Here is a 16,077-nt window from a genome sequence, read left to right on the forward strand (position 1 = left end):
TGCTGTATTTTTATGGAAAGTAGATTCATGTGGGCATAAAAAATTCTCATTTGAGAACATAGAGAATATGGCAGAGGGCTCCACAGTGAAATGGCTGCCTGCCCACGCCTCTCCCAGCCATGCTCCAGCCCACAAAGAGCCTCCTCCACACATCTGGGTGGACCACCTAAGGAAGAGCAATCCACGATTCAAGCCTCAAGACCGATGTGGAGGAACCAGAATTCTCATATGCCACTAGTACAAAAGGAAAATGGTACAATCACTTCAGAGAATCATCTGGCAGTTTCTTATGTGAAACACATAATCCAGCCAGCCTAATCCTAGACATTTACCTGATAAAAATGAAAGCACAGGTCTACTCAAAAACTGCATGAACGTTCACAGCAGCTTTATTTGAAATAGCCAAAAACTAGAAATGTCTAACCAGAGGAAGATGGGAAAACAAAGTATGGTGCAGCCTGCCCAGGCCACCACCATAAAGCATCACAGGCTGGGTGGCTAAAACAACAGAAATTTACTGTGTCAGAGTCCTGGAGGCAGGAACTCCAGGATCAGAATGTTAGCATGTCCAGTCCCAGTGAGAGCTCTCTTCCTGGTCTGCGAAGGCCACCTAATTGCTGGGTCCTCACACGGCCATTTGATAACATGTGCACAAGGAGAGAGAGAAGACTCTTCCTCTTCTTATAAGGCCATCAATCCTACGGATTAGGGCCCCACCCTTCTGACCTTTTTTAATCTTACTCTGCTCCTAAAAAGCCCTGTCTGCAAATACAGTCATGTTGGGGGGTAGGGCTCCAACATATGATTACAGGGAACACAATTCAGTCCATGGCACCATAAAATGGAATACTACCCAGCAACAAAGAAATGGAAGTACTGATCCACCCAACAATACAGATGAATCTCAAACTAATTATTCTGAAAGCAACCAGAAACTTCTCCATAAAAATATGCACTGTATGATTCCATTTAAATAATTCACAGAAATTATATATACAATATATAGAAATGTATAGAAAATGCAAGCTAGGGGCGCCTGGGTGGCTCAGTCGGTTAAGCGTCTGCCTTCAGCTCGGGTCATGATCCCAGGGTCCTGGGATTGAGCCCCACATCGGGCTCCCTGCTGAGTGGACAGCCTGCTTCTCCTTCTTCCTCTGCTTGTGCTCTCTCACTCTCTCTCAAATAAATAAATAAAATCTTTAAAAAAAAACACAAAAAAAGAAAAGGCAAGCTAATATATTGTGATAAAAGTGATAGACCAGTTGCTGCCAAGAGAAGGGGGAATGACAATGACGAATAGGGAAACTTTGGGGGATGATAGCTGTGTTCATTACCTTGATTGTAGTGCCAGTCATCACATGTCAAAACTGAAGTTGTACATTTTAAATATGTGCAGTGTATTTACTATATATCAATATTACACATCAATAATCATACATCAATAAAGCTGAAAAAAATCCAAGCTTTTTTCCCGTTTCATTTTTTCCCTCCGTAATATCAATGTGTTTTTTTCTTTCCTATTTTTTTTTAGAGTTTACTTATTTATTTATTTTTAAGTAAGCTCTACACCCAATGTGGGGCTCAAACTCACAACCCCAAGATCAAGAGTCACATGGTCTTTCGACTGAGCCAGCCACACGCCCCAATATCAAAGTGTTTTCAATGTGTTCCAAGTTTTAGCACTGGTAAGAAATCATGCAGATTCTGATGTCTTTACCTGGAGAGAACCTTACACATCTATTCAAAGATAGTCCGTCGAAACACTTCCCCACTATTTCAAATTAAATGTACATGTCACTCCCAAAGCCTCCAGGAATGCTAGTACGATTATTTTTAACTTGTTACTATTGTATCTCAATTACTTCAACTTATTAGACAGCTGATCTATTAAGTTCTCAGGGTAGGACCCACTGGGGATAAATTTTAAAATTAAAAAGATTTTTAAGAATCTACTCTTAGAAGTTCCATCATAATTTCAAATTTCACTAAAAACAATTTGAATTTTAACACTCCTCTGGAGAAATTTCAATCAAGACTCCAGAAATAGGAAAAGAATAGTACCATGGCACTGTCAAAGGACACAAACCAAAAAAAGTCATAGGTTTCCTCTATGATATTCTAAAAAAAAACCAGGGTGAATACACAGCTAAACACAGTGTCACCATGCAGTTCAGCAATCACACCCAACTGATTTGAAAACGTATGTCCACATAAAAACCTCCCCATGAATGTTTATAGCAGCTTTATTCATAATGGCCAAAAACTGGAAGCAACCAAGATGCCCTTGAATAGGTGACATAGATAAACAAACTGGCACATCCAGACACTGAATTTTATTAAGTGATAAAAAGAAAAGAGCTATCAAGCCACAAAAAGACTTGACTAAATCTTAAATGCATATTGCTAAGTGAAAGAAGCCAGTCTAAACAGCCTACATACTATATGGTTCCAATTATAAGACATTCTAGAAAAAGCAAAACTATAGAGATGGGTGAAAAGATCAGTGGTTGCCAGAGGTTTGACCCGATGGAATTGAATAGGTGAAGCACAGGGGTTTTTTCCAGGCAGTGAAATTATTCTGCATGAAACAGTGATGGTGGATACATGACACTATGCATTTGTCAAAACCCACTGAACTTCACAGCATAAAGAGTGAACCTTAATGTATGCAGATTTTAACAAATCATTTAGAAGTCGAGAGAATCCCAGGATGGAATACAGAACGTGACAAAACAATTACAAATTGTCTATGAATGTATGAAACAACCTCACAGAAGGAAGGGAGGGAAAAGGTAGGAGCTCACCTTTGTACAGCTTTGCAGAGAACCAGGTGGGAAAGGATTTGGCCCACGGCTGTAGCTTTCCAACCCTTGCTCTAAAGCCTAATGAGGCCCTCAAGTGGTAACTTTCAGAAGCCTGTAAAAGGAGGGCCATGTGATGTGGGATCCATGCCACAGGGAAGAAGGCCAGACCCACGGCTTTGCCCGCATCTGGTCCAGAGTCGATGCCAAAGTCCTGATCCGGACTTAAACGATACCTAACGCCCAGCCCCCACCCTTCCACAGCTCCCCCACCCCCACCACCAGTCTGACCTAATTCTCTACTTCCACGGGCACTCCTGGGGGGCTCCCCCCATGGCAACTGGCATGCCTTCTAGTTGCTACCTTTAGAAGGGCCTTGCCCCTGTGCGTCGCACTGTCTTAAAACACTTCCCCCCCAACACACACAAATACCCACATGGCAAGCTCCCCCGCTTCCATCCAGGGTTCTGCCCAAATGTCACCTTCTCTGTTGGGCCCTCCCTCACCTTCCACACCACCTGTGCTCCCTGCCCTCTGACCCAGCTTCACTTTTCTCCATGTCACTCATCAACACACACACACACACACACACACACGCTTTAAAAATAAGCTTTATTTTTTACAACACTTCTAGATTTTCAGAAAAATTGTAAAGACAGTACTATATAAGAAAGTTCCCATATAACCTACACTTAGTTTCCCCAATTATTAACATCTTACATTTGGACTACATTTGTTATAACTAGTGAACCAATATTGACACACTATTATTAAAAGAAGTCCATACTTTATTCTGATTTCCTCAGTTTTTACATACTGTATTTCTTTCTGGTCCAGGATACCACATTTCATTTTTTGGTCATGTCTCCCTAGGCTCCTCTTGGCTGAAGCAGTTTCTCAGACCTTCCTTGTTTTTGATGACCTCGACAGTGTGGAGGAGCACTGGTCACATACTACATATTTTTATTTATTTGTGTATTATCTCATCCCAAGCAGGAAGGTAAATTTCTAGAAGACAGGGATTTTTGTCTGTTTACGGTTTCCCCAGCAACTGGAACAGGGCTTGCCACAATGTAAGTGTTCAATGAGTAACTGCAGAATGAATGAATTTGCTAAAATGAATGATTTTTTTAAAACACTAAATTCCCTAGACCTTCAGGTTTCATAGAGCCCAGCCCTTCTCATTTAGCACATGAAGACAATTAGGTCTTAAAGGGTTAAGTAACTTTCTTTTTCTTTTTTTTTTTAAGGATTTTATTTATTTGACAGAGAGAGACACAGCGAGAGAGGGAACACAAGCAGGGGGAGTGGGAGAGGGAGAAGCAGGCTTCCCGCCAAGCAGAGAGCCTGATGTGGGGCTCAATCCCAGTACCCTGGGATCATGACCTGAGCTGAAGGCAGATGCTTAACAACTGAGCCACCCCGGCGCCCCCTTTCCTTTGGTTTTTAAGATTTATTTATTATTTGAGGGAGAGAGAGAGAGAGAGAGAGAGTATGCAAACAGGAGGGAGGGGTAGAGGGAGAGGGAGAGAATCCTCAAGCTGACTCCTTGCCAAGCACAGGGCTCAATCCCACAACCCTGCGATCATGACTTGAGCTGAAATCAAGAGTTGGATGCTCAACCGACTAGGCCATCCAGGCACCCCAGGTTAGGTAACTTTCAAGTTACAGGAACCAGAACTAGAACCTCCTTGACCTTTTGTGACTGCCACAACCAGAAAACCAATATTTGACTGTACACAAGGACCCCTCAACCACTGTCGGTCTGACACTTCAAGTTGCCCACAGGGAACTTGGGAGCTGATACTCATTCTCAGCAACCTCAACAGCTTTTTTTTGCATAATGGTGTTTATCTGGGTCAATGACTTGAATATTTTATTGCATTTTTGCCTTATTATTTTATAAACATAAGGGAAAAAACAAAGGGAAAAAAATGCTGACACCATTAATTAGGAGAAGTCATCTAGCAGGTGACAAACAGAAGTGAGATCTTTTAGGTCAAATCAGATTCTACCGTAGGCCTTGGCTGATCACCTGAAACCAGCACCAAGTGCTAGAAAACCCTATGAATGACCGTGTAAACGGAGAGATGTGAATACCCTGCTACGATAGATACTATTTTTTCCTCATTCCTTATCTTTTCAGGAAAAGATATCAAGGATTCCTTCCACTCATTATACCTGTATGGTAACATTTCAACATGTGCTTTAGTGATAACCAAATAGGAATCCAATAATTGTTGGGTAAAATCTGCTAAGCATGAACTTGAAATGTATACTTTCAGAACTCACCCAGAGCCTAAACATAGCATGGTCTAAATAAATACTTGCAGAACACATGAAGATGAAGTGATTCAAAACTTTATCAGAAATGAACAATATGGGGGGGAGCTTGGATGGCTCTGTCAGTTTAAGCATCCGACACTTGATTTCAGCTCAGGTCATGATCTCAGGGTCATGAGACTGTGCCCCACGTCAGGCTCTGCAGTGGGCGTGCAGTCTGCTTAAGATTCTCTCTCTCTCTCTCTCCCTCTGCCCCTGCCCCCTACTCTCTCTAAAAACAGAAAAAAAAATGCTGCATAAACATGGAAAAATTATTTCTAGTGCTTCTACTCTTCTATATATTCCACACAAATACTAGATATTAAAGCAAATGCTCTTTAGATACAGAGAAGTGTTCTTTGCCAAACCTGTATTCTGGGAAAGTTTATAAACTTCAAGCATATCAAACAGATAGACTTAGGAAAATTCTACTTATGTGTTTTTTACTCTATCTTCTTCCAAAAGCCTTAAGGGTGCTACCTAAGAAAGTTGATTCATATATGTTAACATCTCATTAAGCAGTATGATTGGGATATAAGATAGTTCATACACACACACACACACACACACACACACACGTAGTATCAAAGCTTTTCATGTTAAGCTTTTTCTATTTCATTATTTTTATCTTTCTTCAAAGATTTTATTTATTTATTTATGAGCGAGACCACGTGTGCACGAGCACAAGCAGGGGGGAGGGGCAGAGGGAGAAGCAGACTTCCTGCTGAGCAGGGAGCCCCACTCTTGACTCCATCCTAGGACCCCCAGATCATGACCTGAAACAAAGGCAGACGCCCAACCAACTGAGCCACACAGGTGCCCCATCTTTATCTAATCTTTCTAAAATGTACTAGACCCATCTCATCCTTCCTTAACAACTGCAAGTCTTTCATCATTTGTCTGTTTGTTGGCTAGTCCAGGTCAGTTATGACCATCACTCCCATATTTTCTCAAATATAAGACTTGTACTTTTTCTCTTTCATATATGAAATTAGGGATCCTTCTTACAATAATATATACATTTGATGTTGTGTGTTTTCCTTTTAAAACCTACTATTGGGGCACCTGGGTGGTCATTAAGCGTCTGCCTTCAGCTCAGGTCATGATCCCAGGGTCCTGGGATTGAGACCCCCATCGGGCTCCCTGCTCAGCGGGAAGCCTGCTTCTCCCTCTCCCAATCCCCCTGCTTGTGTTCCCTCTCTCGCTGTCTCTCTCTCTGTGTCAAATAAATAAATAAAATCCTTTTTAAAAAATTAAAATTAAAATTAAAAAAACAAAAGCTACTACTAAAGGTGGCTCAGTAGATTAAGCAGCTGCCTTTGGCCCCGGTCATGATTCCCAGGTCCTGGAATCAAGGCCCAGGTCAGGCTCCCTGGTGAGCGGGGTGTCTGCTTCTTCCTCTCCCTCTGCCCCTCGCCCTGCTTATGTGTTCTCTCTCGCTTGCTCTCTCTCTAATAAATAAAATCTTTAAAAATAAATAAACGAATGACATCACAAGATGCAATTGGCATGGACTGTGGGAAACTCTAGAAGACGAAGGACCTGCTTCTTCAATAACGACAAAATATTTTAAAAAATAAAACATGAAGGAACCTATAGATTTAAGACTTAAGAGACATCAACTGCTACAGAACATTCCACCCAACAATAACAGAATATATATTTTTCAAGTGCACAATGAACATTCCCAAGGATAGACCATGTTAGGTCACAAAACAAGTCTTAATAAATTCAAAAACATTGAGATCATAAAGAGTATCTTTTTCTGATCACAATAGAATGAAATTAGACATCAACAGTTGAAGAAAAACTGAAAAATCCTAAAAATGGAGAAATTCACACCCTTTTAAACACCAATGGGTCAAAGAAACCACAGTGAAAAATCAGAAAATACTGAGACAATGAAAATGAAAACAACATAGCAAAACTGAGATGCAGTGAAAGTAATGCTAAGAGAAAAATGTATAGCTGCAAGCATTTACATTAAAAAAGATCTCAAATCAACAACCTAACTTCACCACTTAAGGAACTAGACAAAGAAGAACAAATAACCCAAAGCTAGGAGGAGGAAGGAAATAATAAAGATTAGAGCAGAGATAAATAAAATAAAGACTAGAAAAACAATACAGAAAAATCGATAAAATGAAGAGTTGGTTCTTTGAAAAGATCAACAAAGATGATAAACCTTTAGCTGGATTAAAAAAGAAAAAAAAAGAACACACAAATAACTAAAATCAGATGTAAAAGAGAGAACATTACCACCAGTTTCACATAAATAAAAAGGATTATAAGAGAGTACTATGAGAGCCCCTGGGTGGTGCAGTCAGTTGAGCGTCTGACTCTTGGTTTCAGCTCAGGTCATGATCTCAGGGACATGATCTCGGGGTTGTGGGATTGAGCCCCATGTGGGGCTCAGCACAGTCGGCTTGGGATTCTCTCTCCCTCTGCCCCTCCCACTCATGGACGCTCTCTCTCGCTCTCAAAAATAAATTTTAAAAAAAGAGACAGAGGGGTGCCTGGTAGCTCAGTCATTAAGTGTCTGCCTTCGGCTCAGGTCATGATCCCAGGGTCCTGGGATTGAGCCCCGCATCAGGCTCCCTGCTCTGCGGGAAGCCTGCTTCTCTCTCTCCCACTCCCCCTGCTTGTGTTCCTGCTCTTGCTATCTCTCTCTGTCAAATAAATAAATAAAATCTTAAAAAAGAGAGAGAGAGAGAGTACTATGAGCAATTATACACAATAAATTGTATAACCTAGAAGAAATGCACAAATTCCTAGAAATACACAATCTACCAAGACCGAGTCATGAACAAATAAAAAATCTGAATAGATCTGTAACTAGTAAGAAGACGGAAAACTCCATAAAAAGACTATACTTTCGGGCGCCTGGGTGGCTCAGTCGTTAAGCGTCTGCCTTCGGCTCAGGTCATGATCCCAGGGTCCTGGGATCGAGTCCCACATCGGGCTCCCTGCTCAGCGGGAGGCCTGCTTCTCCCTCTCCCACTCCCCCTGCTTGTGTTCCTGCTCTCACTGTCTCTCTCTGTCAAATAAATAAATAAAAAATCTTTAAAAAAAAAAAAAAAGACTATACTTTCAGGGACCATTTCTATAGTTTGTTACTAGAGAAGTTTCTCTGAATGTATAGAGTACCGAAAACAATGAGGAGGGAGTGTAGCATTCTCTCCTGAGCATGAAGCCAGCTCTGGGTGTTGCTTCTGCGGCTGCTTTTGCCATAGTTGACTGTTCTCTTCCTTTGGGAGAGCAAGCGGAAAACAGAAACAAAAACAAACAAACAATCTCCATAAAGAACACTCAAAACCAGATGGCTTCACTGGTGAATTCCATCAACCATTTAAAGAAGTAACAGATCTTTCTCAAACTCTTCCAAAAAAACCAAAGAGAAGGGAACACTTTCCAACTCATTCTATGAAGCCAGCATTACCCTCATACCAAAGCCAAAGACACTACAAGAAAACTGTAAATCAATGTCCTTTATAAACACTGCTGCAAAAATCGTCCAAAAAATACTAACAATAGGGGTTCAACAGTACATTAAAATGATTATACACCATAACCAAGCACAATTTATTCCTTTAATGCAAGGATGGTTCAACATATGAAAATAAATCAATGTGATACTCCATACTAACAGGATGAAGGAAAAATTCACATGATCTCAACTGATGCAGGAAGCACTTGACAAAATTCAACATCCTTTCATGATTAAAAAAAAAAAGTATTCTACAACCACTTTACAAACTAAAAACACAAGTAAACTACCTCAACATAATAAAATCTATATACGAAAAGCCCAAAGCTAACATCATGCTCAGGGGTGAGGCTGCAGGCTTTTCCTCTAAGACCTGGAACAAGACAAACACGTCCACTTTCACCACTTCTTTCCAACATAAGACCGTAAGTCCTAGCCACAGCAAATAAGCAAGAGAAAGAAATAAAAGGCATCCAAATTGGAAAAGAAGTAAAATTATCTCTGTTGATGGCATGTTATATATTTAGGGAAAACCCTATAAAGCATTGCACCAAAAACAACTTTAAAAAACCTGTTAGAATAATAAACAAATTAAGCTAAATTGTAGGACACAAAATCAACTTGCAAAAACCAGTTGCAATTCTATACACTACCAATGAACAATAGGAAAGAAAATTAAGAAAACAATTCCATTTACAATAGCAACAAAAACAATACTTACAAATAAACTTAAACAAAGAGGTCAAAACTATATACACTGAAAACTATGAACTGTTGTTGAAAGAAGTTAAAGAAGACACCAGTAAGTAGAAAGATATCCCATCTTCATGAGTTGGAACAGTTAGTATTATTAAGATGTCAATACTACCTGAAAAAATCTACAGATTCAATGCAATTCCTATCAAAATCCCAATGACTTTTTTTGCAGAAGTTCATCCTAAATTTCATATGGAATTCCAAGGGACCCAAAATAACCAAAATAATCTTGAAAAAAAAAAGAACAAAGTTGGAAGTTTCACACTTTCTGATTTCAAAACCTATTACAAAGTACAGTATTAAAAACAGTGTGGTACTGTCATAAAAACAGATACACAGACCAAAAGAACAGAACAGAAAGCCCAGAAATATACCTTCACATATAAGGGTTAAATAATTTTTTTGAAAGTGCCAAGACCATTCAATGGGAAAAGGACAGTCTTTTCAACAAACTGTGCCAGGAAAACTAGCATCCACATGCAAAAGAATGTTGGATCCTTTTATCTTACACCATATACAAAAATTAACTCAAAGTGCATCAAAGATTTAAATATAAGACCTGAAGCTATTAAAGTCTTAGAAGAAATGATGGGGGAAAGTTTTGACACTGGATTTGGCAATGATCTCTTGGATGTGACACTAAAAGCAAAGACGACAAAAGAAAAAAACAGATAAATTGGACTATATCAAAATTAAAAACTTTTGCACATAAAAGATCACTATTACAGGGTGAAAAGGCAAGTCACAAAATGGGAGAAAATATCTACAAATCATATATCTGATATATCTGATATGCCAAATATATAAAAAATTCCTACAATTTAACAACAAAAAAACAAACAACCCAATCCAAAAATGGGCAAAGGACTTGAATAGACATTTTTCCAACAAGATGTGCAAATAGGCAATCAGTACCTAAAAAGATGTTCAATTTCACTAATCATCAGAGAAATGCAAATCACAACCACAGTAAGGTACACCCAGCTGGCTCAGTTAGTAGAGCATGCAACCCTTGATCTTGGGATTGTAAATTCAAGTCCCACACTGGGTGTAGAACTTATTTAAAAAAAAACAACAAAAAACCACACAATAAGATGTCACTTCACACCCATTAGGATGGATACTACCAACAAAACAGAAACAAGTACTGGTGGGGTTGTACAGCAGTTGGAATCTCTGTGCACTATTGGCGGGATGATAAAATGGTGCAACAGTTATGGAAAATAGTCAGCAGCTCCTCAAAAATTTAAAATTAGAACTTCCATATGATCCAGCAATCCCACTTCTGGGTATATATCCCAGAACTGCAATATCTAAGAGATATTTGCACATGCATGTGCATAGCCACATTATTCATAATTGCCAAGAAGTGGTAGCAATCCAAATGTCCATCAATGGAAGAACTGAGAAACAAAATGTGGTTTATACATACTGTATTTGTTAATTCTCCAGAGAAACACAACCAATAGGATGTATACATACAGATTTATTATAAGTAATTGGTTCATTTGACCACAGAGGCTGGCACGTGTAAAATCTGCAGGGTAAACTGGCAAGCTGGAGCCCTGAGAGCCAATGTTCCAGTATGAGTTTGAAGGTAGTCTGCTGAGAACTAGCAAGAACTGATGTGGCAGATGAAGTCCAAAGGCAGTCTACTGAAGAAATCTCAATTGCTGAAGGAGATGGATCTTTTTTGTTCTCTTCAGGCCTTTAACTGATTGGAGGAGGCCCATTCATATACTGGAAGGCAATCTCTTTTATTCAAAGCCCACCAATTTAAATATTACTCTCCTCCACAAACACCCTCACAGAAATACTCAGAACAATGTTTGAACAAATACCTGGGTACCACATGATCTAGCCAAGTTAATATATAAAATTAACCATCATACATACAATGGAATATTATGCTGTCTTAAAAGGAAATCCTGTCACATGTTACAACATGTTATGAACCTTGAGAACATTATGCTAACTGAAATAAATCAGTCACAAAAGTACAATTATATGATTTCACTTATATGAGGTAAGTAAATGTAGGGTAAGTGCCTGACATTAAGCTTCTGATTGCCAAGACATCCATTTCAAAGATATCATCTTGAATAAACATATTGCCAGGTATATGACACAGCCACTAGGTAAAACAACCAGATTAGAAACTAGGTTACCCGTGAAATTCCCCTTACAGAAAAATGCTGCGTAACTTAGATAACTGACCACTTGAGTGAACCTGCTTCCACTCTCCCATGCCCTCATTTCTGCTCTTCCACTTCAAATTAGCCAATAATGAGTGACCCCTCAAAAGCCCAGACATTCCACCCGCAGACCCTAATAAAGTCAGAGCCCCAGCTCCTCCCTCTCTCCCCTCTCTACTTGGGATCTTACATGTACCATGTACCCTCCAGGACTTGCAAGTACTAAATCCTGTTCCTCAAAATTCCCTGATTGTTTTTGTGGAGGTGCACCCTGTGATCATTAAGAACCAAAAGGGTCAGTCTAGTCACAGCCCGGGCCCCCCTGGGGGAAATATCAGTGGAGCTCGCTGTAAGAGAGGCCCGGAGAGTGCCTCAGGCATTCCTAGCTGAGAGCATCACCATCAAGAGGTGGGGTGGAACGCAACACTAAAGGAGTCAAATTTATACAAATAGGAAGTAGAATGATGGTTATCAAAAGCTGGGAAGGGGGCAAGGGGACTTATTGTTTAATAGGTACAGAGTTTCAGGGCACCTGCGTGGCTTAGCCAGTTAAATGTCTGCCTTTGGCTCAGGTCAGATTCCTAGGATCAAGCCTCGTGTCAGGCTCTCTGCTCAGTGGGGAGGCTGCTTCTCCCTCTCCCTGTCCCCCTGCCCCTCCCCCTGCTCGCACCCTCCAGCTCTCTTTCAAATAAATAAAATCTTTTAAATTTTTTTTTAAGATTTTATTATTTATTTGAGAGAGAGAGGGATAGAGCACAAGCAGGGGGAGCAGCAGAGAGAGAGGGAGAAGCAGGCTCCCTGCCGAGCAGGGAGCCCGATGTGGGGCTCGATCCCAGGACCCCGGGACCACGACCCGAGCCGAAGGCAGATGCTCAACCGACTGAGCCATCCAGGCGCCCCTCAAATAAATAAAATCTTTTTAAAAAAATGGTTAAAATGGTAATTTTTATGTTATATATATTTTACCCAATAAGAGAGATGTCAACTAAATGTAATATGTAGGCTTTATTTAGATCTCAATTCAAATTAAATAACTATAAGGTAATCAAGAAAATATAGTGTCTAGATATCTAATGATATTAAATTATTGATTTGGGGGAGTTATATTAGTAAACAGAGACTATGTAATAAAAACAGAGTTCTTAACTTCTAGAAATACATATTGAAATATAAATATACAGATCTGTTCTCTGAGATTTGCTTCAAAATAATTTCAAGCTGGGGTGAGGAGCAAGACTAGACCCAAGACTAGCCTAGAGTCAGTAATACTGGAATAAAGTGATGGGTACAGAGCGGTATATTACACTGTTTCTCTACTTCTGCTTATGTTTGAAAAAAAAAGGGTTGTTTTTGTTGTTATTGTTTTTAATGAATGGCATCCTAGAATTAAAGAAATAGAGTAACAGTGCCATCCCATCACGGAGCAATGCTCTCAGGTACTGCTGAGACCACTGGTCCTAATGGCCTGTGGCAGGCAGAATGGCCTACAGACACATCCACATCGAAATTGCTAGAGCTTCTGAATAGGTTAGCTTATGTGCCAAAGGGTCTTTAGAGACATGATTAAGGACATAGATGGGGGTACCACACTGAATATCTGGATGGGTCCAATGTAATCACAAGAGTCCTTAAAAGCAGAAAACCTTTCTGGGCTGCAGTTGGAGGAGAGATCTGAAACTTGGTAGGGACCGGCTCTGAAGAGAGAGGAAGGGATCTCAAGCCAGGAATGCCAGTGGCCTCTGGAAGCTACAAATGGCTCTCAGCTGACAGCCAGCAAGGAGATGGAGACCTCGGTCCTACAACTGCAAGGAACTACATTCTACCAACATTCTGAACAAGCAAGGACATGTGTGCTCTCTTACAACCTCTCAGGAGAGGAACACAGCCTGCTGACACCTTGATTTTAGGCTGGTGAGACCCAAGTTGCACTTCTGACCTATAGAACTGTAAGGTAACAAAGATTTCTTTTAAATTGCTAAATGTATGATAATCTAACATGGCAGAAATGGAAAACTAATACATGGTCCAAAACATCTACGACTTTTAAAGTTTCTGTCTGCCTTTTGCATTTTTTCCCCTACTTTCCTTTGGTATAAGCCTATAGTCTATGCTGCTTATTCACCACTTCAAATGTGCTATGGGCGTGTAAAGCAAATATACATTCGTTCATTCATTCAACACCAACTAGCAGCTAACAGAGGAGCGCCTGCTCTGTATCAGGCAGGCAGTAAGCTGGACACTAGGGCTGTAATGGGGACCATCCTAAGAGACCGGTGTGTGTACCCAGACCTGCAGTTGTACGCACACTGGCTTTATCTACAGGCACCCTGACTCCAACCAAACACAACCAGCCATGGGTGCTGGGGTGTAGCTAGGCTTAGCAGGCTGCAAAGCTTCTCAGGTAACTGGTACCAGCAATTTGCTGGTGCAAGATTCTTAAAGTAGTTCCCATACCAACAGCAGGAGTCATCTGAGCTGTGTAGTTAAACGTGCATCTCCCTGGACCCAAGACTTCAAAAACCAACAGGGATGGATCCTGGGAATCTGCACCGTAACAGGATCTTCAACTGATTCTTAGGCATCCCTAAGTTTGAGAAGCAAGCCATAGTGGGGTCCCGGGGGCCCAACCCCAGCTCTCTGGGAGTAACACGGCTCTGAGTAAGAGCCACAAAGCCTACAAGTAATGTCTAAAAACGATAGTGCAGGAAAAAAAAAGTGCAAAGATCTGATGGTAACCGTTTTGGTGATTACAGAGGTAAAATGCTGAGTATACAATTAAGCTTGCAGACTACCCTCAAACATGTAAAAATCAAGAAGTTGGTTTGTTCACCAAGTTTCTCTAACAATATAACAAAAAGCATGAACAGTGTTAACAGTGGCAAATGCCAGAGTGGGCTTATAGAAGATTTGTATTTTTTGTGTTATGCATTTCAGTGTTATTTGAATATTTAAAAACAAGTATTTATCGTGCTTCCTATGCATCTATATTCCAAAATAAAAAGTTTAAAGAAAGCATTACTTTTGCTCTTAGAAGACTGAAAAGAATGTCATTTTGTAAATTATATAAACTAAAATTAAAGTAGGGGTGCCTGGGTGGCTCAGTCGTTAAGCATCTGCCTTTGGCTCAGGTCATGATCCCAGGGTCCTGGGATCAAGCCCCGCGTTGGGCTCCCTGCTCTGCAGGAGTCCTGCTTCTTCTCCCACTCCCCCTGCTTTTGTTCCCTCTCTCGCTGTGTCTCCCTCTGTCAAATAAATAAATAAAATCTTTAAATTAATTAAGTAAAGTAAAATCAACAATTGCTAAAATTAAATCTTGATATCTGCATTTACATCTTCATCTAATTTTGCTATTTTACCCTGGGAACACCTAAGAACCAATACACATATTTAAAGAATATTTCACTTTACCTCTTAGCTACCGAAGATCTTCCATATTGTCTTCTGCGAAGCCTAGGAGATGAAGACATCTTAAGTCCTAGGAAAATAAATTGCATTTTTTAGGATTAAATTAGAAAACCATTTTACAATATCAACAGCACTGTGAAACATTTACGAGCAGCAATGTTTGCTTCCAACCTCCACCCATACCAATTTTTCAAGCAAACACAAGCAAAAAGACCAGCTAATCACAACCCTGAGATACCATCCCAACTCTATTTCTCTGCTAAAGAAAAACTCTAAGTCAACACAACATCTAGGGAAGATGCAGGGAGCACTGGCAAAAAGGCTCACGGACTGGAGAAAAGGAAAAGAGGTATGAGTATGAACTAAAATGCACAGTGGCAAGGTGTAATGAAACAAACTTTATTTCACTGATTTCAGTTCCACTTTGGTTGTCCTGTCTTCCTTTAGAACCATGTAACGCTTGATAAGGAGACATGACAAAGGCAAACCACCACAAAACACACTGTCCAAGGCCAGATTTGGGGCCAGCAAGGATAGTTTTCTTTTCCTTAATGAATCCATTTGTGCACTGCCTACATCTGAAAAGATGCTGAGATGTCTATGACTAAAAGGGAGAACAAATAAAGCATTAAAATAAGGAGGAAAAAGAAGCACCAAAATAAGGAACTTCTCCATTATTTTTTTTAAAGATTTATTTATTTGAGAGAGAGCACACGCACATGCACAAGCACAGTGGGTGGGAGGGACGGAGAAAGAATCTCAAGTGGACTCCACGTGGAGCATGGATCTTGACGTGGGGCTTGATCCCACAACCCTGAGATTAAGAGTCAGCTGCTCAAATGACTGTGCCACCCAGGCGCACCTCCATTATTTTAAATGATATAATTCACGCACCATAAAATTCACCCTTTCAAAGTTAAATTTTATGGTGTTTTTTAGTACATTCACAAAGTTGTGTAACCATCACCACTTATGTAATTCCAGGACATTCTCATCACTCCCCCTCCAACAAAAGAAATTCCAGCAGCAGTCACACTCTATGCTCTCATCCTCCCAGCCTCTGGCAACCAATCATGTACTTCCAGTCTCTTTGGAATATGTATTTCAGACA

At 40.3% G+C, this 16,077-nt stretch overlaps 1 protein-coding gene and 1 pseudogene across 2 annotated transcripts in view; one reads left to right on the forward strand and one right to left on the reverse strand.

Annotated features, from left to right (window-relative positions):
• LOC114201719 (uncharacterized) overlaps positions 1 to 16,077 on the reverse strand; it is a 51,813-nt gene that overhangs the window by 18,432 nt on the left and 17,304 nt on the right. For both annotated transcript variants that reach the window (XM_028094547.1, XM_028094546.1), the window contains exon 2: positions 14,970 to 15,036. In XM_028094547.1, the coding sequence (XP_027950348.1) occupies positions 14,970 to 15,028 (59 nt within the window). In that variant the 5' untranslated portion in view covers positions 15,029 to 15,036. The remainder of the gene's footprint in view (positions 1 to 14,969; positions 15,037 to 16,077) is intronic.
• LOC114201722 (small nucleolar RNA U3) lies at positions 8,202 to 8,391 on the forward strand (annotated as a pseudogene).

The sequence above is a fragment of the Eumetopias jubatus genome, unplaced genomic scaffold (assembly GCF_037043125.1).
Source record: "Eumetopias jubatus isolate StellerSeaLion01/CBP00866 unplaced genomic scaffold, mEumJub1_p1.0 scaffold_10, whole genome shotgun sequence".
Taxonomy (NCBI): domain Eukaryota; kingdom Metazoa; phylum Chordata; class Mammalia; order Carnivora; family Otariidae; genus Eumetopias; species Eumetopias jubatus.